Source organism: Parasteatoda tepidariorum, chromosome 8, assembly GCF_982258835.1.
Source record: "Parasteatoda tepidariorum strain Cologne lab strain chromosome 8, Ptep-v5.0, whole genome shotgun sequence".
NCBI lineage: Eukaryota > Metazoa > Arthropoda > Arachnida > Araneae > Theridiidae > Parasteatoda > Parasteatoda tepidariorum.
The window spans coordinates 66601629-66624383 of NC_141762.1; the positions used below are offsets into that span (position 1 = coordinate 66601629).

The following is a 22755-nucleotide window of genomic DNA, read 5'->3' on the forward strand; positions in this document are numbered from 1 at the left end:
ATTTTATCCCAAATTTAATGCTTATTTTATAAGTCTGGAAGAGTATATGTAAAATAAAAACTTCATAAATGTGCCAATAAAACTATTATTTCTATATTTGTCTCTTTTTTGTTTTGCCATGATATAACATATTTTTATTTGTCTCGTATCCGTTTCATTATTAAAATGTATTATTTCTTATTTTCAAATATATGATTAAATCTAATGTTTAATTACATATTAGAAAATAATAAATTATACACTTAAATGAGGTTTATTCTTTTGATATTAAAAATAGTTATAAGGAATCACGATTTAAAAATTAAAAGTGAAAAATTTCTTATTAAATTTGCTTTCTTCATTTCTATTGAAAAGCATCAAGAAGTCCTACAGGTTCATTTTAGTGAGTTATAACTTTAAAAATAATTGAAAAGGCTAAAAATTCACCACTTGAAAAAAATTTTTAAGTGCTATTAAATTAGCTGAGGCAAAAATATATTACGTGGGTCAAAAGTTTGAATTATTTATTATAGTTTTCTCTTAATACAAACCTGAATACCGCGTTATCTTATGCTTCGCTAACCCGTCGGAGGATGACGTCACAAATCTACTGAGAGGCCTTCACTCTCGGTGGCTATGTTCAAGCTCTGGACAGAAAGTAGGCGTTACCTTTCATTACTATATCCAATCTTCGAAAATTTCATAAATCTTAAGTTATGTTGCTGAAATTAAAATAATTTTAATACTAGTATAGGCAGAGAATATAGAGGGGAGCTCCCCTCTATATTCCTTCCTTATAGCAGGGGTTTCCAACTTACAGGAGGCCGGGGGCCACAATTAAAAACACAAATCAAATGGCGGGCCGCAACTTTATCAAAATTTTATGTAGGACTCTTTTATGTTTGCAGGAACATTAAATATTACTGTCAGATTTTTGCCAAGCTGTACAAAACAAAAGTATTGAATTACAAATGAAAATTAAAAGTAGATTTGTAAAAATATTTAATTGCATATTAAAAAATTCGGGCAATTAACTCGGTGTAAATATTTTCGTCCAAAATGAGTGGTTTCAAAAAGTTAAATCGGAGAATTTCTGATACACTCATGCTAAATTATATTCACAAAATACAAAAAAATTAAATAAAAAAGAGCAACATACATGATTATTTTTGTATTTGAATAAATATTTTTCGGGAATGCAAAACCTGAGAAATAATCTTTTTTGCACCATTGGTATGATAAATTTCACAGAAACGAAGAAATGAGACTTTTATTAACGAGAAAAGTATTTTAAACCCTTATAGATTTTTTACGAAAATTGTTTGCAAAAAAAATGACAACTAATATAGTAGTTTATTTTGTGGGTTATCAGTTGGAACCCACTAGTACCGAAATTATTCTTATCCTCCTCTTTATATTAATAGGGACAGCGCGAACGCAGTCCCAACTACCAAAAATTATGCACCCCAAGCAATCACAATTTGTGAATGTGGCGAACGTCAACCCCTCGCAGTGCAATGAGAGGTCTCTGCTCGGGGGAGCCTCCTTGATGATCAAGGCATCCCCAGTGCCAGGTAAGTATGATAGTTTCGAAATTCATAAAAGCTATATAACAATTAACTGAATATATGACTGGTAGCTAAACAAATTTAAATATTTTATTAAAAATTTTGGTCACTGTAACGTTTATTGCTTGGTAAAACTACTTTAAATTCATTAAAAGTGTTGTAATATTTTAGACAAAGGGAATGAAATATAAGGGGTTAAAAATATAACCTGTTTAACTAATATAACTACTCTTTACTCATGAGAAAATAACAACAGTTTCAGTAATGTTTTTCTAAGTTGAAAAGAACCAGGATTACAGAATTCATACTAACTGGTCTGATGTCTGAGGCTGGGAAGTAATCTAAAATTTATTTATCTTGAAGTTGCCGTATCATTGAAGTTGAGACAGAGGAGTGAAAAACACACTGAGAGGAAAAAGGAAGCCCTGCAAACATCGGCAATGGAATTATAAGTAACAATTAAGATACATTTGTGATTAACGGAATATTAACATGACATGTCTAGTAATATTACAGACATTTGATAATGCACGTGCATGAGCTGTGATGGCTCAGAGGAACCCGTACGATAGTCAGGGCCTGATTATCGCCTAGGCCCAATAGACACGGGCGTAAGGCCCACACTTTCTGGGGGCGGGGGGGCTCAGGAATTAGTAAAAAGTCCACAATACTTCTATTTTTTTTAAATAATGAAAGAAACAGTTTTTCTCAAACAATTCACTTTTTTTTTTCTTCTTCAAATTTTCTTTATATCGTGATAAACCAAACTCGTGTAAACATTGCACAAATCAAATTCGAAAGTACAGCTGAATTTGAATTGGTGCAGTTTTTACGTCAACGGCTTAAGTGAATGCTCTGAATATGAATTTTAATTTTCTAAAAGTGATATCTTTAAATAAATTATTATTTAAATGTGTTTTTAATTTTCTATGAGCAGCTATAATTTTGGCTCCTTTTGTATGTTTTTTGTGTGTATTTTTTTAATAAAAATTATAATTAATAATCTTAATATCTCAGCATACATGCTGAATTTATCGTTAAATCTAATGAAAAGTCGGCTAGCTTTGTGTTGGTTTAAGTACTAAATAAAAAAATAATTACAGCTTACAGTGAAAAATAATTCTACTAATCAGTGACTATTAGCAAAAATCACTGACTTTCAATTGTTTGCAGTCACCAAACTATTTTTATTTTGACAAAGCATTGTTTTGTTATTTTATATTTTGCTTTAATATATAGATGCGAGAACTTAATCTTAGACAAATGATCTTCAATTGTTTGCTTTCAAATTTTTTAGAATGTTTCTCTTCAATAGATTTTTTTTTATTGTTAGGACTACTCTTCAGAAACTTAATTTCAAAATACTCCGTAAGGGGCCCGGAAAATTTGGTGGGCCTGAATTTGCCTTGATCAGTCCCTGACAATAGTGGAGCTTTATCAGAGCCACAGGAAGAAAGAATAATGATATTGTACCCAGCAACATTGCCAGAATTCGCAAAAAAAATCTTATGTGTACATTTCTGAAAACAATAGAGCAAGAAAGCGACATTACTTGACAACAATACCATAGGCTCATTTCTACCATAGTTAAAAATAAAATAAAAATATCGCTATCCTTTACATTCAACTGATATGCACGTAAAATAAACCATTTTATAAGCATCTTCAAGAACTAATCCTACTGCAATTAACTTGTTAAAAAAAGAGAAAAAACTACATAATCAAAAGCCGCATGAAATGCTTAATTATTTCAAATTAATTATTCTAGGTTTATATTTTTATTTTATACATAAGTTAAGTGATTGAACTTTCGAATGTATATACAGGGTGCATAGCCAAATTATTCAACAAAAAATAAGCACTTTTCAAGCACTCAAAAAATATTTTTAAGCACTTTAAAAAAAATATTATAATTAGGTAAGGTTGGAAAGTATGACATTTGCCGCTTTTATCTTGTTTAAACCATCATGTCGAAAAAAAATTTAAAAAAAACTTTTGGCATTGTTTTTGACAATTGTCAAAAATCATGAAATTTTGAATCATGTAAAACGAATGTCGTTTTGATACGCTACGGACTGACAATACGCCAAAATATATTGATTGGGTTTGAATTAATTGCGAAAACGTTGAATAGAACAATGTCTGTGTCTTTTTGCATGTGTCTTTTTGCATAATTCGCAGCGAAAATCAACATGGTAAAGGAAAAATCTCATTTTGAAAGAAGAAAAAAAAAGAAAATTAAGCACTTTTTAAAAACACCCAATGAAAAAAGCAACTTTAAGGGTTTTTTTTTTTAAAAAAAAAAAGCATGTTATTTAAGTATGAATTCAATAATCAGTCTACAAATGAATTTTTAGTAAGGTGGAAAAGTTGAACGATGAAAGCACAACTTTTTCCTTTTAGACAGCAGCACTCTTTTCAAAATAATTGGCGTCACCTGATGTAATATAGGCTTAAAGAAAGAAAGTAAATATTCTAGGTTATACGAGAATATATTAAAAGGTAATTTTAACAAAAAGTGATTAATTTCAATAAAACATTGACAACTGAAAAGATTTTTCTCATAATTGTTCAATTTAAACAAATATTTTTTATTTACTGAAACAGTACAACAACAACCGAATATATTTTCTAAAAATTGTTTAATTTAAACATATATTTATATTTTAAAAAAATAGAAAATATTTACAATAATTTTAACTTAACATATTATAATATTCCAAAAATTCTTGCTATCAGCTGATATACATGAATACATATAAAAATACATGATAGAATTTTTTATTTTAAAAGTTATCCATTACAATAGATATTTTCATTAATTCTAGCTCGTAATAGTGGTTACAAATTTAGTTTTAACTTAGAAATAACAAAATGTGCACAGAGGAAAAATAAGTTTAAAAAATGGGTGACCGTTTCTGCATCATCATCTTCAGTGCTGAAACATAGAATGAAAGGGGAAAAGAAAGCAAATTGATACAGTCAAGTTCCACATTGTTTGACTTTAAATCATTCAATGCATCTATTTACAATAATTTTCATTTGACATATTTTCCAAACATACGCTCGTTATTAAAATGTATTAAAATAGTAATAGTCAATTACATAGTTCTTATAAATTTTTAAAGTATTTTCTAGTTTTCGAGATAACCAATTGGTTTTTCGCAATTAGACACTGACAAATCTAATCTAACAATACAAACATTAAAATAATTTAAGTTCACTATTTCTATTTTGAACTTGAGTAATAAAAGATCAAATTAAGTTAAATTTCAGGTTGTTTCAAATTTGCAATAATTTTCACTTGTCATATTATAATGTTTCAAAAACATAGAGATCAAAATATCTAGTAATCAAATACAAAATTGTATAAAACCATACCAGTAAATTTATAAAAATCAATTTTAGTACTTACTAAATTATGTATTTATTTAGTAACAAAATCTTCTCATGTCTATTACACACAACTCTATATAAGTGCACACAATAAAAATATGTTTTATGACAATAAATACTCCAAAATAAACCATTTCTTCACAACAAGAATGAATAAAATTTTCAAACAAGAAAAATATGATTGATGAATATTGCACATTTTGAAAAGAAATTTTGCAAGGTTATGATCGTAGAGGCAACTCTGATTTCTATATTATGGTGCTGCAGTAATCAATGTTTATTGAAAGATAACATCAAAAGAAATAGTAATTTAAATAGTTTTCTCAAGACTTTTGTTATTGATAGACTCGTTATCAATGGGGAAAATGTTAGCTTTGAAAGTACAAAATTGTTTAGCATCTGTGTATATGAAAAAAGTTTCAATCGCTATATTGGAACAAAATGTTCAGTTCAGATAAATTTTGTTTCAATAGGCATTAAAATAACATTGCCCCTATGGAATCACAAATGGGATTCCATGTAGTGGTTGTTATAACAGAAATGTTGCTCTAATTGGGGAGGGATCGTTTTAAAGAGCATAGACTGTATAATAATCTAGTTAAATTTTACATGAACTCATTTGATATTAATTTCGTGAAAAAATCTTTTTATGCCTTTGTTTCTAAATTATGAAATTGCACACGTTTACACTGAAATTATATTTTGTAAGACAGTCAACATTTAGATTTGCTATTAAAGAAAGGACAGATATATTATTATTATTACAAATTACTTAAAAGCTAACATTTTTGGTTTCATATCTAAAAAGAAAATCTAAAAGATAGTAAATAAAATCTAAGAAATTCATTAATAGAGAGATGCTATTAAATGTTTATTTCTTTTTGTTATATTGTCTTTTGTTTTGTATCGCTACACTACATATTTTTAAACAAAAAAAAAACATTATATTATCAACATTAAATTTGTTGCCAATATAAGAGGATATCAATATGAAAATGCAAAATATGAAGGTTGCCTTCAATTTTCTGAAAGAAATAACAACATTAATTTGTGAAATAGAACAAATACCAACATCATTCGACAGCTAATATACAAATTTAAAAATCATTCTATTATGTCTTTAAGAATCACTTTGGAACAAAAGGTTGAGAAAAAAATAACTAAATTTGACAATTTTCTGTGATTTTTTTATTTATTTTTTTGTAGCCGCAAGATTTAGAAAGTGTAAGCATATACAAATTGCAAAACATGATGACAAGTCATTAACATAGCATTTAAATAAATTTTGAATTAAAATTTATACTAAAATATGTTATTTCAAATACATTTGCTTGAAATCAAATAAAAGATATCTCATCTCCATAAAAGTGGATTAAAATATGATAGGCAAAGATTGCATTAATTGCCCTAACATTATTTTATTAACTTTACTAATACAAATTTTGCATTAAAAAATATAAAACAAATTGCCAATAAATTATTTTAAAATAATTCACAAGAAAAAAATAATTAATTTTGTTATTAGTTTCCTGTGTAAAATCATCAATGCTTATATTGAATATTGTCATTGAATATTATTAGAAAATATAAATTACTTTGCAAACATTAATTTGTCATTAAATAAAAACTTACTGAAAATTACCGATATTGAAAACTTCTCTCAAAAATCATGACTTTTTTTTGTGTGGATATTATTTGTTTAAGAAATTTAGCTGTTTATTTATTCCAAAGCTTTTAAACCAGTATCAATAGCAAACATGTTTAAAGATTCCAGTGCATCTTTATAAGTAAAATGTAATAAATCTTTTCTGATCCACTTGGATAAACTGTTCTGATAGCGAATGCATTTTTGAAAGCGCTCGTCAATTAATATGAGAGCACCAAAATCGTCTCGATGGCGAATGCGCCGTCCGAGGGCTTGATTTATAGCTCTAAAGGCCTGAATTTCGTACCATTCTTGACCAGATAAAATATTCCTCTGAGATGAATATTTATCATTATATTTTTTCTTTAGATCAACTTGAGAATCTTTAAAACTGGGAAATGGGATTCCAACAGTTATGACAGCTCTAGCATTTTCATCCGCAAAGTCAAATCCTTCACTAACTTTTCCTCGACAAACAGCAAAAAATAAAGCCCCATTACCCGTGCCATTTTTGCTAGAACTTATAGCACCATAGAATTCGTCCATAACGGTCTGAAAATATTGAATTTTACGAGGTTCGCATAATACTTCTTTCTTTCCTGATAATTTTTCCAATAGGCCAGTTTGTTCCCATCTGTCAATTAATTTGTCCATCAGGTTATAAGATGGCAAAAAACATAAAACACCATGAGGTATAATGGAACATATTTGCAGTATTAAAGACCCAACATCATCTTGAAATGTAAATGTTCCAGTATTCTGAAATGTAGCATTTAGGGACACATTGTTTGGTCCTTTACCAATAGTGCCAATCCAAAGTTGAGATTTTTTAACAGCATGATTAGCTTCTAAAGTAGTATGGAAAGTTGTGCCAAGTTCCGACTCAAAGGACGCCATGGGTGATAAAGTGCCAGAAGCAACAATTAAAGAGTGGATACAATCCTTAATGTCTGAAAATGCAACACCTGGATTTAGGCACCAAAAGTTTAAGGTCAGTTCTAAGTCATTTGCTGGAACAACTAAGTGTCTATTACCTCTAAGCCTTTGACCAACACGCCTGGTTTTCAAAACAACAAGACGATAATCTGGGACGTACACCATATTGGCTTTATACAGAAAGTTAAGAATTTCTCTTAATTTTTTCATAACAGCTAATGCAGTTGAAGACAACTTGGGCTGGTCTAAATCTATAATTTCTACTGCTTCTTTATCTTTTTCAAGAAAGAGAACACTTTCAAATTTTTGATCAAATTCTTTGAATGTGTCAGGCCCAATTCTCACATGGGATAATACAGCAAGCATATCATCGCCTTCATATACTTTAGCGGAAGATTCAAATGTCTGATAATCTGTCAAATTATTTGAATGGCTTTTTAACCAATTAGTCATACTTTTAAAAATGTCACTAAAATATAAATATGACTGTCCATCCAATTTTGAGTATCGCCCAACCTTTTCTAAATTAGCACCACTCTCTTCTAAACTCACAACATCAAAACTACTACTTGCAGCCGAACGAGCGTTATCTTCAATATTATGTGCCTCGTCCATAATTATTATGCTTCCTTTTAGGCTAATTGACACCGCAGAACGTAAAAGAGGATCAACGAGGTAATTATAAGGACAAAATAATGTCTGATGCAGATATTAGCTCTCGTGAACTGTAATAAGGACAACATTTTTGTTTCTTACAGATTGATACAAAATCTTCTAAATCAAAAGCAGTTGAAAGGCTGCTTGGACGGTTGTGAGTTACAAATTTAGCATTTCGATAATATTTGCAAGCTGGACCACCTTCAGCCTTGAGAAGCTCTTCACAAGCCTCATTTTTATTATCAGTGCGTGACGCTTCCGGATGAATACAAGCTCTTTCCCGAGAAGACAAGATACACATTTTGCAATCTTTATAGGCCGTCTTCTTAAGCTCATGAATAATTTGCTCTACCTGTTTGTGTGTTCTTGTACCAAAATATATAGTAGGAAGTTAAGCTGGTAGATTGGTGTCACTAGCAACATTCATTTTCATCTTTTCTTTTTTAAGATCACATGTGCAAAGTGCAGAATCAGTATTAATAGAAGATTTGCTGCTTGCCCTATTGTCAGAGTCAGCAGTAGTAGGCATATTATTCAATAGTTCATTAGGAAATGAGTTGTTAGAACTCAACTGTGCAGACTTATAGTAGGTTGAGGCATCTAAGCTACTGCGATATCTTTTTGAAGGAGCAAAGTCTTCAAATTCTTCATCATGGAAGCTTATGGAACTTCTTTTACTGCTAGATGAAGCTTGCACTGATTTCCTCTGCTCATCTAAAGTTTCACATTCTTTTTCAATAGGTCTTATTGTTGTGACAAAAGGTCTCCCACTAGATGAATCTGATAATGAACTGTTTTTAGCTTGTTCAGATAACCCACTGTCCTTATCATATTTGTTATTACGATTTTTGCAGTAATGAACGGGGCACTTTTCATTATCTTCTACTGTAACTCCAAGGGAGTTGAGATGTTCTTCCAATTTTTCGTTATGAATCATGATTTTCTTTTTAGTTTGGTTAAGCCAACTTAAACTGGCACATAATAAAGCAAGACTTTTGCCTGAACCAGTAGGGGATTCCAAGAGACAATTGTTTCTTTTATTTAAGCATTTAACAATTCTATCCATCATTGTTATTTGAGATGGATAAGCTTTATAAGGAAATACAATTGGAACCCCGCTAATGACATAAGCTTTGGAAACAACATCTGAAGTAATAGGCGTTTTGTTGGAACTTTCATCAACAGCTGCCATTTTTAAAAAGGCACCCTGCTCAAAATCACAAGAAACTATTTAGTTAATTAAACAGTACAGTAATTCTTTAGTAACTAATCACTTAAGTTACAGACAAATTCTGAAACTTTAGGAAATAATATATTTAATATAAGGTAACACATGCTAGTCTATTACATTCGAGAATAAAAAGAAAAACAGTTTGATTCTAACAACCAGACCATCACAACTACAATTAATTGCTGGAATGCTCTTGATATTTTAAAATGCTATTTTTTAATGCAACATAATTTCGCATATTTAATTCACAGTTTGTCCTTTTTTTATAATTCAGCTATAAAAAATTTAAGTTATAATTCAGTCAAATAATGTGACGATCACGTGAAAACTATTGTTTTTATTCTCAAATTCTCTTTTTTCCCGGCGGCAGTGTTTTGAAACAAATATAATCATTTCGCTTCGATTCACATTGGTTTAACTTCATGTGAAAATTGTCATGTCTATTGGGTTAAAATTCAAGCGTTAATTATGAAATCTTTAGAAATAGTATTTTAAGCTTTTTGCAAATGCTAGAACTGAAATGAAGAATTTTCCAAAACATTCTGACCAATCAGAACTTAACACAAGAAGTAAAAAATCGTTCTACGAAGTAATTTCGTATTTGTTGAATATCACGTAACTAATGACGTAAATTCTCGTACTTTAAAATTTACTTGTTTCTGACAGTCTCAGTATTGTATTCAGTCTTTCTATATATGTGCATGGAGTTGTTTGCTTTTAAAATGTCGTTTCAGAGTTTTCCCTTTTTTAGTTTGGAATTAGAATTTTGTAAATATATTATTAGACTAAATATCTATTCTTGATTCAACATTTAAAAAAAAATGTTTCAAAACAGGAGAAGACAACCTGGCATGGGAGTTATGCTCGTAATGTATCAGCTTTTCGCTGTCATTGGCATAGATCGGATACCTCCAGTCACTCTAAGTGCTATTGGACTCCAAGTTGCTATATTTTTAAGACTCTTCAAATTACCATGGTACAAACCAACAGATATTTGTGTTAGTGCCTATCGAGTTTGGACAAAGAAAGAATATTCTCGTCTTGTTTTTGCTGCCTTAGAACATGGGGATGACTGGCATCTTTATTACAACATGGTATCCTTCGCCCTAAAGGGACAATCGTTAGAAAGAAGATTTGGGAGTGTAAAATTCCTTTATATTTTATCAGTATTTACTGTACTTACAAACTCAGTACTGGTGGCATTAAATATATTTTCAAACAAATATCTAGATTACGAAGAGCAGTGTGCCGTTGGATTTTCTGGTGTTATATTTGCATTAAAAGTATTGACTACTTATTATGATCGGGGTTTTACTCAAATAATGGGCATACCCATAACTGTGCCCACCAGGTATGCCGTATGGTTTGAGCTGGTACTGATACAGTTACTTGTACCAAATGTGTCCTTTTACGGATACTTAGCTGGAATTCTTGTTGGAACAGCTTATGTGATGGGACCATTAAGATTAGTGATGGATTTAATTTATTCAGTTGCGAAAGGTACCTATACTGTTTCCATCTGGTCCACGTTTTACACCTCGTGCTGAACCATCTGGATATTCCAGTGGAAGTTATAACCAGTATGCGGAATCATCGGGATATTCTGGTGGAAGATATAATCAATATGCTGAGTCATCTGACTCTACCAGTGAAAGATATAACCAATATATACCACGTGGTATGAGTGAAGAAGAACAAATTCGGCGAGCTATGGAAGAAAGCATGCATGGCAGTCCTAGATCTAGCAGTCGAGGTTCGTCTTCTGCTACCTCACCTCCTAACAATTCTTCTCCTCCTCCCCCTCCAGGATTTATATTTGGTGATAATTAGAGCCCGGATTTTGATGACCTAAAAAATCCCAATTAATGCCCTTAAAAAGTGCAAAAAATGCCCTAAAAAAGTGCAAAAAATGCCCTTAAAATGCAAAAAATGTCCTTAAAAAGTGCGAAAATTGCGCTAAAAATGCCTTATGACATGATTTAAATAAAGTAAAAATATTTAACTAAAACAATGTTTTACTTTTTAAAATTATTATGAGTCATTTCAAAAAATATAAAGCAATGCAATACTTGTTCTACGTTCATTAAAGTTTGAAAAATATGTTTTATATCCTAAAATAACAAAAAAAGGAAAATATATTGACTCCAAAACATTTTCATTTTGTATAGAAACTTTAATGAATATAACAACTTCCATCTCATAATATTACTAAATATCAGAATTACATTGGATTATGTAATTTTTTCTGTTGATATTTTGAAATGTAAACGAGCGTCTCTTGTCTGAAAGTAAATTTTTATTCCTGGAGAAGCTTTTTCAACGTCTACTGATGTTATTGGTGCGTACTTTGAAAAAGACGGTCTCACTTACTGACAATTCTTCTTCAATTTGAAAAGATGCTGCTTCACCTGTTAATATCCTAGAGATTTTCTTCACTGTTTGGAAGCCAGTGTAATGATAAAAAAATAATAAAAATTGGAAAAAATTAACAAAAAATTGGAAAAATGTCTTAAAATGCAAAATAAGCCAAAAAATTTAATGAAAAATGCCCTATAAATCTAAAAAAATGCTCTAAAGGATAAAAAATGCAAATCCGGGCCTTAGTGATAATATTAATACTTCACCACCTGCAGGATTTTATCCTGACATTGATGAATTACGTTCGAAAAGAGAAGCTCGTTTTAAGCATTAATAATTTTTTAATAAGTAGCTGAATTAAAAAGCTGTTGCATAAATTCAATATGTTTTTTCCCTTTTTATCTTATAATTTTTAAGAATAATGTCAATTTTTCATGTTCAATAGTTTTGTTGTAATCATTGTATTACTTCTTGTTTTGCGTAAAATGTAAACATTTAATTTTATGTAAGTGAAGGATATTCCTATTATAACAGTACTTGAATATATCTACTGTAGTCACCATGGAGTAATTCGAATTTCAAAAGTGGTAATATATTTCCCTCTTAAAATTTGCCTACACTGACTTTTTTTGTTGTTAAATTGCTTTACCTTGTCTGGTTGTCACAAAATTTTGGAATGGGTACTGATACCAAAATTATCCCATTCCATAATATTATTATTTTCTTGTTAATCTTGTTTACACATTGTCTTCTAATTTAATTATTTTTTTCTTGATTAATATTATAGCTTTTTCTTATTGAAACTTTAAAAAGAATTGTACTTTTTTAATAGGTACCCTAATTGAAATTAGCAATGTTTATTTGAGGACTATTGTAACATCTTAACCTATTAGTACTAATACCAATATTATTACATTCTATGTTACTATTTTCTTGTTATTGTTGGTTACACATTACTGATTCTTTTTTCTTGGTTAATATTATTGGTTTTTCTTATTGAAATTTAAATACATATATATATTTAACTGAAATTGGCAATATTTATTTAAAGATTGTTGTGATATCTTAATCTATCAGTGCTTTTAAAATGGTATACATATATTACGTAATTTCAAATTCAGTTTACAAACATCATAACCTTTTTTTTAAAAAAAATTATCTTTGATTAAAAAATCTTACTCTTTAAAACTCTATCTAAAAATTTAGTTAGTATTTTTTTATTAATAATAAATCATATCAAGAATGTCTTTATAACAGATTTGATAACTTGAAGAAAAAGAACTTAAAATTCTTAATTTTAACAATTTAAGAGAAAATTGTTAAACAAGTACTTTGCAATCTAAATCAGGTAGGAAAGTTTAGTCACAAAACAAAATTTATTTTTACACTTTTTATTATTCTTCATTACATAGATCAATAATTTGAATTATATTAGCTAAATATGCTAATATTTAGTCATACAATAACTGTTAAAATAAAATTGAGTTCAAAGTTTGATTTTATAATTTCTTTTTGTCATTAAGTTTATTGAAGTAAACTTTTCTAATTAATAAGATTATAACATCTAATCTACTGCAATATCTTTTTTAAGGAACAGTCTTCAAATTCTTCATCATGGAAGCTTATAGAACTTTTATAGTCAGATCTTTTTTTGATCTTCAAGAGAATTGCCATCTTTTTCAACACATTTTAATATTGTTATAACAGTTGGTATCAAATTCAATAAATCTGAAAAGTAACTTCGTTTTTTGAAATTTATTTTTTAATCCCTTTCTATGACCATGATGGAAATAATTCCATTGTTGATCCTGTTTCATCAGTTATCTTATTAAATTAAAGTAAGATCAGTTTATTAAAGTGAATTTTTATAACAGTTATAGTTGTGCAAATTCAATATTAAATTTTGTAGGATGAACTTGCAACTTTGTAATTTGAAAATTTAAAATTTTTCTCTTTCATTTGCTTTTTTTTGAACTTATTAAAAAAAATTTTTTAATTAACTGATTTAGAAAATTTTGAATCTAAATATCTACTTACACAAGTGTTTAAATATTGTATTGAGGACTGTTATTATTTACTTTTTATTTTACTGAGAATAAAGTATCTCAAATTTTTCTTGTTTTTAATTGTTCATCATAGTTCCTTATTTTGTGAAAGTTTGCCCGCCTGGAGTGTTGCTACTTATTTATTGTTGATTTAACGTGTTCATAGTGAAACGCACGATATTGTGTTGCAAAATTGTGTTTGCAGTTTGTATCGGTGAAACAGTTCAAGTGGTAGCAAAATGTATATAATCAGTACATTATTTTCATTGTAGAAAATATTATGTTTTTCATGACAATAACGTATCGTTTATTAAAATCTTATTTTAAAATTTAAAAACTAAAATACAAAATTTTTATCTTTACAAATTACCACACTTCAACGATAAATATATAGTATAACCACCTACACTCAGCTGCAAAGAAGGTGTTAATTGTTCATGAAATGATTTGCATAATTGTGAGAATTTTTATTGTTGTATTTTACTTAAATGGAAAATATTTTCTTAATTTTTGGTTTTCAGCTGTGCCTAGCTCATTTGATTATTGTTCGATACCAATTGATTGATTTCTATGCTGGTTCGTTTGTTAACAAATGATATGGACTGTATTAAAGATTTTATTATGATTGGTGCTACGAGCACGCTCATGCTATAAGATCAACTAATTTTTCAACTGATTAGGGTTACAACAAACGGTGGCGAGGATGCTGAGACAAAGATGCCAAGTTGGCGCTATATTTCGGAGATATTGAACATCCACCCGCCGTTGAATTATATTCAATAAACAAACAAATTAGCATAACAATGGTACATAAACATATTCCAATATAAAATTTACAAAGATTGAATAAATGCTGTAGGTACACATAATGAGAAAATTAACACACATCTTTTTTAATTGTCCAATGGCAAAATACACAATTTACTAATGCTACGTTTAACAATCCCCTTGCTTGTTTTAATCTCCGCTACTCTAACCTTTCCATCCGTTCCAGGAAATAGCTTTAAAATTCGTCCCAAGCTTTACTGATTTACAGGAAGATTATCCTCCTTTATTAAAACCATCGCATTTAAATTTATGTTGGTTTTCTCTACTTTCCATTTTGTTCTTTGTTGCAAATTGTTCAAATAGTCGCGAGACCATTTAGACCAAATGTATTGAACAATTTTTGTCAACCTTTGCCATCGAGAAAGTCGGGTTTCCGATTTATCCAACAAACATGGTTCAGCTATGGCAGTTATAGATCTTCCAACCAAAAAATGCCCTGGTGTCAGAACATCCAGGTCATCAATATCATCTGACAAAGGTGTTAATGGCCGAGAATTAGGATTCCTTCGACTTGTGCTGTTATTGTAAGGAATTCCTCAAATGTTAATTTTAGATTTCCTGTAGCTCGTTTTAAGTAAAACTTAAAGGATTTGACCCCTGCCTCCCAGAAGCCCCCGAAATTTGGAGCTCTGGGAGGAATAAAATTCCAAACTATCCCTTCAGATGCCAAATAGGATGCTAGTTTTTCGTCAGGAAATCTTGTTAAATCCTGCAATCGCTGCAATTCCCTACTAGCCCCAACAAAGTTTTTTGCATTATCAGATGATATCGTAGCACATTTGCCACGCCTAGCCACAAAACGCTTTAAAGTAGCAAGAAAAGCATCGGCTGTTAAATCGGAAACCACTTCTAAGTGAATCGCCTTCGAGGCTAAACACACAAATATTGCAACATAAATCCGTTGGAAATTCCCTTTTCTCTGGTGTTTATATTTAATTTGGAAAGGGCCGCAATAATCAACACCAGAATGCAAAAAAGGATAATTAGGGTTTACTCTTTCTCGAGGCAAGGTTCCCATAAGTTGATTTGTAACAAGGGGTTTATGTTTAAAACAAACTATGCATTTATGAACAATTTTCCTAGCTATCGATCGACCACGAAGTGGCCAAAACCTTTCTCTAGTGCATTATAATAACGCTTGAGGTCCTAAATGGAGATTTTTGATATGCAAATGAGTCATTAACAATTTAGTGAAAGGATGGTCTGCAGGAAGTATAGCTGGATGCTTTTGAGAATAATCCAGAGCAGCATTATGCAAACGACCACCGACTCTGACAATTTGATGACCATCAAGGAAAGGATTTAAAGAGTTAAGTTGACTTTTACCTGAAAAAGCCCTGCCCTTGGAAATGGCCTCTATTTCTTCCTTAAAAGCAGATGCTTGTACAGTTCTAACTAAAAAGGACTCCGTCTCTTTCAATTCATTAGAGGACAACTTACCATATCTTTTGTTACCTGGATTTCTACAGTTGAATATGAATCTGAAAGCATAACTTAAAACATTCAAAATTTTAGTATAATTATTGCTACGATTTAAAATATTGTCAATTAGGTCAAGTTTATAAGAAGTTAGAAGTATTTTGGCAGGGGGTTTGAGTTCCTGTAAAAATTCACTGTCCGAAGAGAGTTTTTCAAAATCTATTGGAACAATATTCAGATCTTGTTTCAAAAAATCTGGTCCGAACCACCAGAGTTCATGGGAGGAAATTTCCGAAGCATTCAGACCACGAGAGAGGACATCTGCAGGATTTTTATCAGATGCAACGTGATTCCAATGACAGTTCTTAGTTAGTTCTTGTATTACTTTAACTCGATTGCTGATAAAAGTCTTGAGTTGATCAGGTGACCGTTGAAGCCATGCCAACACAATTGTAGAATCTGTCCACAACATTATTTGTTGAATGGGCAAGGTTAGAGACTTCAGAATCTTGTTCAAAAGCTGTGCCAATAAAACACTGGCACACAATTCTAAGCGAGGGATCGTGATAGGCTTTACTGGTGAAACGCGGGACTTGCTGCACAAAAGTCTCGTATATGATGTTTCTCCCGAACTTGATTGCATGTACAGAACTGCTCCATACGCAACGGCTGATGCATCGGAGAAGCCGCAAATCACGATTCCACTCTTCTCCCCCACATGACGAGGAATTTGCATGTTTTCAATGGCAGGTAAAGTAGAAACAAAACACTGCCAGTCCTTAGCCATTGAATCTGGAAGCGGTTCATCCCATTCCAATCTGAGTATCCAGAGTTTCTGGAGAAAAAATTTAGCCTTGGTTAGAATGGGACCAAGAAATCCAAGGGGGTCGAACAAGCGTGAGATGGTGGATAAGACCTTTCGTTTGGTGTATGAGTCATGTATATTTACATCAACCTTGAAAGTAAAATAATCTAAATTTGGGTTCCAGATAACCCCAAGGGATTTAATGGCATTAGGTGAGTAGTAATAGCCGGGGTATAGGGGACGGAAGTGACGTCATCACCCAAAGTCAACCGGAGCTTATTTCTGCCTCAACCGGAAGTTGCTTATTTCTGCCCGCCTATAACCGGAAGTTGCTTATTTCTGTCCATCTACAAACCGGAAGTTGCTTATTTCTGCCCGCCTGAAAATCGAAACTTCGTCTGCAGCGTCATGGGGAGCTTATTTCTTTTTTTCTTAAGCCTAATATATTATTAGTTTCGGTTTCTGTTTCTAATTTAGTTTCGTTTTTTAAATATTATTTAATTTATTAGTTTTTTTTGAGGGTGGCAACACTTATTATTTTTATTATTAGTTTTTAAGGATGGCAACACTTGTAAACTTTGTTATTTGGGGTGAGATATTGTATATTATGATGTTATGACGTCATCTTTTATTACGCAACACATAAATGATACCATGCTTTTGATCTAGTGGCACCATCTATGTGGGAATAAAATAACTTTAAATCTATTTTATTATTTAAATCTGTTTTTAATATTATTTAAATCTGTTTTTAATATTATTTAAATCTGTTTTTAATATTATTTATTAAATATAATTAAGGCTGAGGATCGAACTCACGCCATCAAAAAGCCTTCGTGGGTCAGTAGTTGGATATCATAACCACTGACCCACGAATGCTTGGTTAGATATGTGTTAATAAGTTAAACTTTTGTATTCTGAACACGTGTATAAATGAAAATGATTTGATAACGATATCATCCTACAGTTTCATCGATATATTTTTCACTTAACCTTTTGACAGTTATTAAATAATTATTTCTGCCCCACTTAATGTTATTATAACTTTCTCTGGGTGGCAACGGTACTGACCATACACGTGTTAAGATTTGACGTGTTTTGTGTGATAGCACAACTACTGATTACAGAGCGAGTCATTCTGATAACATATAACAAGCTAGATCTTGGTCTATGACGTATGTGTTGAATTCAGTTCCTTTCACTTGCGCTGGTAAGTAGTTACCCTTACGAAAATTTAAGGTATATTTAAGGTTGATTTGAGGTATTTTTGAGGTATTAAGGTTGATTTGAGGTATATTTAAGGTTGCACAGAAAACAGCAATAAAAATTATACCTCGTAAAGGTTGTAATTAAGGTGTACGAGGTTGTTTTTTATGCACTTCAGCTTGTTTTGAGGTTGTTTAAAATTCACTTCAAATCAACCAAACTGATAAGGGGATTTTTGAGGTATACCAAGTTTATTTTCTTACACTTGTAACAAAAGAGGTATTTTTGAGGTATAAAAATTTTTACCTTGTTTCAACTAAAGAGAGTGAGGTATTTATTGAGGTATATGGAGTCATTTTTTTGCACCTAAGCTTATTTTGAGGTTGTTTTAAAATCACTTCATATCAACCAGACTGATAAGGTTATTTTTAAGGTATACGAGGTTGTTTTTCTTACATTTGTAACAAAAGAGGTATTTATGAGGTATAAAAAAATCAACCTTATTTCAACTAGCGAAAATGAGGTATTTACGAGGTATAAAAAATATACCTTATTTCAACTAAAGAGAGTGAGGTATTTATTGAGGTATATGAAGTCATTTTATTTATACCTAAGCTTATTTTGAGGTTATTTTAAAATCACTTCATATCAACCAGACTGATGAGGTAGTTTCCAAGGTATACCAGGTTGTTTTTCTTACACTTGTAACAAAAGAGGTATTTATGAGGTATAAAAAAATCAACCTTATTTCAACCAACGAGAGTGAGGTATTTATTGAGGTGTATGAAGTCATTTTATTTATACCTAAGCTTGTTTTAAGGTTGTTTAAAATACACTTCATATTAACTAGCTCAATTCCCAGAGTTCCGTGCGAGCCGGCAAATGGCGTGTGTGTTGACAATCGAAAGTGTATTCGAAATTCGGTAAGTGTGCTTGACATTTATTAATTTGGTTTTATCACTTTTAATCAAATATGCTTCGATTTTCAAACTTAAATTTTATTATTTTTGTTTTAAAGATACCTCCTGATCTTAAATAGTTTAAGTTGGAGGTTGGAGGATATTCTTAGAAGCTATTAGTGTAGGCTTAGCAATAAGAGAGAACAATCGAAATATTTCTCGTCGCTGTTTAGGGTAACTTTACTTGTGAATCGTTACAGCAGGTTATGCATAGTATATTTTATTGTTTGTAATTTATTAAAATATAACTATTCTTTTATTTTGCTTAAATGTATATGTTTCAATGTTGCAGTATGCAAGCTGATTAGTTGAGTAAAATGTTCATAATTTCTCTTATAAATAAATCATTGAAAATTGAAATATCTTTAAAATAGCAATTTTGCTTTGAAATTCTACTACAATTCTATGCTTATCGTTTGCTCGGATATCTGTTGCTAAGTTTATATTGTTGTTTATGAGTCAAAATATGTATAATAACACTGCATTTTAAATCTGATTTTTTTTAAAATCTGATTATAGTATATATATATATATATATATATATATATATATATATATATATATATATATATATATATATATATATATATATATATATATATATATATATATGTAACATGCGAGACTACAGCCTCTCTGTCAATACGCCAGATGTCGCTCTCTTTAACAAAAAGCAACGAACTTTCTCGATGTAAATGAAGAGTTAGTCAGTTGATGTAGTTTCTAAGTGAAACTGGTTGTTTTTAGGTAAAACCTGAAACCTGTGTGGTTCGAACCTTAGTGGTTAGAGTCTATGTGACTCATATTGTTATTGAGGAATAAATATTATTGTTATTGTTATTGATCATATGGTTAATTGAATTAGTTGATGATAACCAACATCATCGCATTATGGTGTAGTTTGAAGTAACTCGGCATATAAACCTGACATAATGGTGTCAGAAGTGTGAGTTGTAATTGGATAAAGGAAAATCACGAACCTGTGAGTACTATATTTTTTTTACTATTATTCTGTGTGAATTATAGAGTAAAATAAAATAATGAGCTTCTTGTCCAGATCTAGAAAGGAAGATCTGTTAAAACTAGCAGAAGAATTAGAGATTACACTTCCCCCTAATCCTAAAATTATCAATATAACACAGCTAATTACTTCCGATGCTAAATATGATGAAATATTTACGAAAAATGTGTTAGAAAATATTGTTTCGGAACGCTTGGAAAAAGCGACGGCCGAAAAAGAAAAATTAGCACAGGAAATTCAGCTTGAAAAGCTTAAAGCGGAAAATTTAAATCGGCAAAACGGAACTCCGATTCCAGCAACAGAAACATAAAAAACAAGTGACTTATATAAACTAATTAAAAGTTTTGATGCCAACGAAACCGATATCAGTACCTATTTACAATTGTTTGAGCGTCAAGCAAACAGAATAAATATAAATAAAACTGAATTCGTCACGTATTTAATGGGACTTCTCCCACTGAGCATTGTTCAAATAATTGCTCAAGAGCCTGAACAATTAACTGCAGACTATAATTTTGTTAAAACTTTGCTTCTGAAACGCTTTAAACTTTCCCCGGAACAATTCCGTCAGAAATTTTCTTTCCATAAAAAAAAAGTAAATGTTTCTTGGCGATATTTCGCATATCAATTAAACCAATATTTTGACGAGTGGATTAGCGGTTTGAAAATAACAGACTTTGACAAGCTAAAAGAATATATGGTCGTTGACCAAGTAAGAAGAAAATTACCGTCAGATATCCGCGAACATTTATTGGATGATTTACACCAAATAACTGAATTAAGTGTATTGATTGATAAGCTTGAAACATACGAAAACGCGCGAATAATAACAAAAAAAGTAGACACCTCTAATAAGAATTCAATCTTTAAAACCAAAACATTTCCAATGCAACAAAAACGAAACACACCCATCTCTTCCTTTTCTCCTGGTTTGAATAATCCGAATCAAATTAAAGATATGTCTCATATCAAATGCTATAACTGCCACAATTATGGGCATATAAGTGCAAAATGTGATCAAGTAATCAAAAAGTGTAGAAACTGTAATAAATCAGGTCATTCCAGTCATGAATGTACCGAAAGAAACGTACATATAATTCTACCAACTCGTATTGATAAAAAAATTGTAATATTTAACAGTGAAATTAATGCAATTATTGATACAGGCAGTGAAATAACCATGTGTAGTGATGTATTATATCAAAAATTTCCTCCTATTCCCCTCCAATTGTCTAATATTATTTTATCGGGAATAAGTAAAGAGCCTATTTCCCCATTAGGTTGGTTTAATACAAACATAGGTATAGATAATTTTACGATTAATGCTAATATTTATGTTATTGATAAAATGCAATTCGATTTTATAATCGGAATGGATGTGCTTAATTGTTTGGATATCAATTTTGCTAATGGTAAATTATTTGTTAAATATACCTCTACCCCAAAAACAGTTAACGTTAATAAAATCATTTCTCGCGTGAAAAATTCACCCTTCGGAAGTGAAACCGAAACTTTTAAAAACTCAGTCAGAGCGTCTCCCTTCAAGGCTAGTGTAATGCCCAGATGCGATTCTATGTTAATTTATGATCAAAGAAAGGCTCACTTTTCTGATTCTGTTTTGACTTCGGAAAATTCGAATATTAATGAGGCTTCGCCCATTAATGAAACTTTTTCTTTCTTAACTCAGATATTTAATGCTATTGACCTCAATGAAATAGATTTATCTCACATACGTAATAAATATATCAGTTATTTATTTTGATTAACAATTATAAACCGTCTCAGATTAAATCCTCGGATATTAAAATGAATATTATTTTAAAGGATGAAATTCCCATTTCCCAACATGCTCGTCGTTTGTCATTAAAGACCCATATTTAAATACTACTTTCTACAAAGTTCATCCTCAATCCAGACTCCCATCTCTATGAATGCTTTGGTAGAATCCGTTGGTTCTATGAAGCATTCATAGAGATGGGAGTCTGGATTGAGGATGAACTTTGTAGAAAGTAGTATTTAAATATGGGTCCTTGTCCCACACTCCCATCTCTATGAATGCTTCATAGAACCAACGGATTCTCCTGCCTTCATGATTCAAAATTAATGTTAAAATGATTTTATAGAAAATATTTATTGATCTAACTTAAAGTAATCATCTTAAAATCTTAACGAACTAGGAAATAATGTAACATTTTTATTTCTTTTTAACAACATTTTCTAGTTTTTCAGAAAATATTTATGTTTTTACAAAAATTTTTCTCTCTTAACAAAATATTTTAACTTTTTGTTAAAAATTTGCTAGTTTTATAAAAATATTTCAAACTTTTTAACAAAATTTTCTATCTCTTAAGAAAAATATTTATGTTTTTACTAAAAATTTTCTCTTTTAATAAAATATTTTAACTTTCTGTTAAAAATTTTCTATCTTTTAAGAAAGTAATTATGTTTTTATAAAAACAATTTCCCCTTTAAAAAAATATTTTTACTTTTTGTTAAAAATTTGCTAGTTTTATAAAAATATTTCAAACTTTTTAACAAAATTTTCCTATCTTTTAAGAAAATATTTATGTTTTTGTAATAATTTCCTAGTTTTTCTAAAAGTTCTAGATATTTTTCTGAAACTTTTTTTATTATTTATTAATGGGTGACATTTTTCTTGATAATATAAACTTTTTTCACCTGTGAAAATGCTCAATAAAGAA

General features: G+C 30.3%; 2 protein-coding genes, 1 non-coding gene and 1 pseudogene across 3 annotated transcripts; 1 reads left to right on the top strand and 3 right to left on the bottom strand.

Moving 5' to 3' along the window:
* Positions 1-1399: 1399 nt before the first annotated feature.
* Positions 1400-1561, bottom strand: LOC122270128 (U1 spliceosomal RNA). The gene has a single exon (XR_006225618.1). It is a non-coding gene; the product is annotated as a U1 spliceosomal RNA (small nuclear RNA).
* A 4555-nt stretch (positions 1562-6116) lies between these two features.
* On the bottom strand, positions 6117-9851 carry LOC107447581 (Fanconi anemia group J protein homolog). Its single transcript, XM_021146434.4, is given in 2 exon segments — positions 6117-8203; positions 8205-9851. Coding segments are annotated over 2 exon segments (2709 nt in total). The 5' UTR covers positions 9374-9851; the 3' UTR covers positions 6117-6663.
* Positions 9852-9972: 121 nt separating this feature from the next.
* On the top strand, positions 9973-11385 carry LOC107450415 (rhomboid-related protein 4-like; annotated as a pseudogene).
* Positions 11386-14837: 3452 nt separating this feature from the next.
* On the bottom strand, positions 14838-16849 carry LOC147806215 (uncharacterized). Its single transcript, XM_087149597.1, has 3 exons — positions 16258-16849; positions 15225-15513; positions 14838-15159 (listed from the first exon to the last, which is right to left on the bottom strand). The coding sequence occupies exons 1-3, from the start codon at positions 16847-16849 to the stop codon at positions 14838-14840; spliced, it is 1203 nt and encodes a 400-aa protein (XP_087005723.1).
* Positions 16850-22755: the final 5906 nt, after the last annotated feature.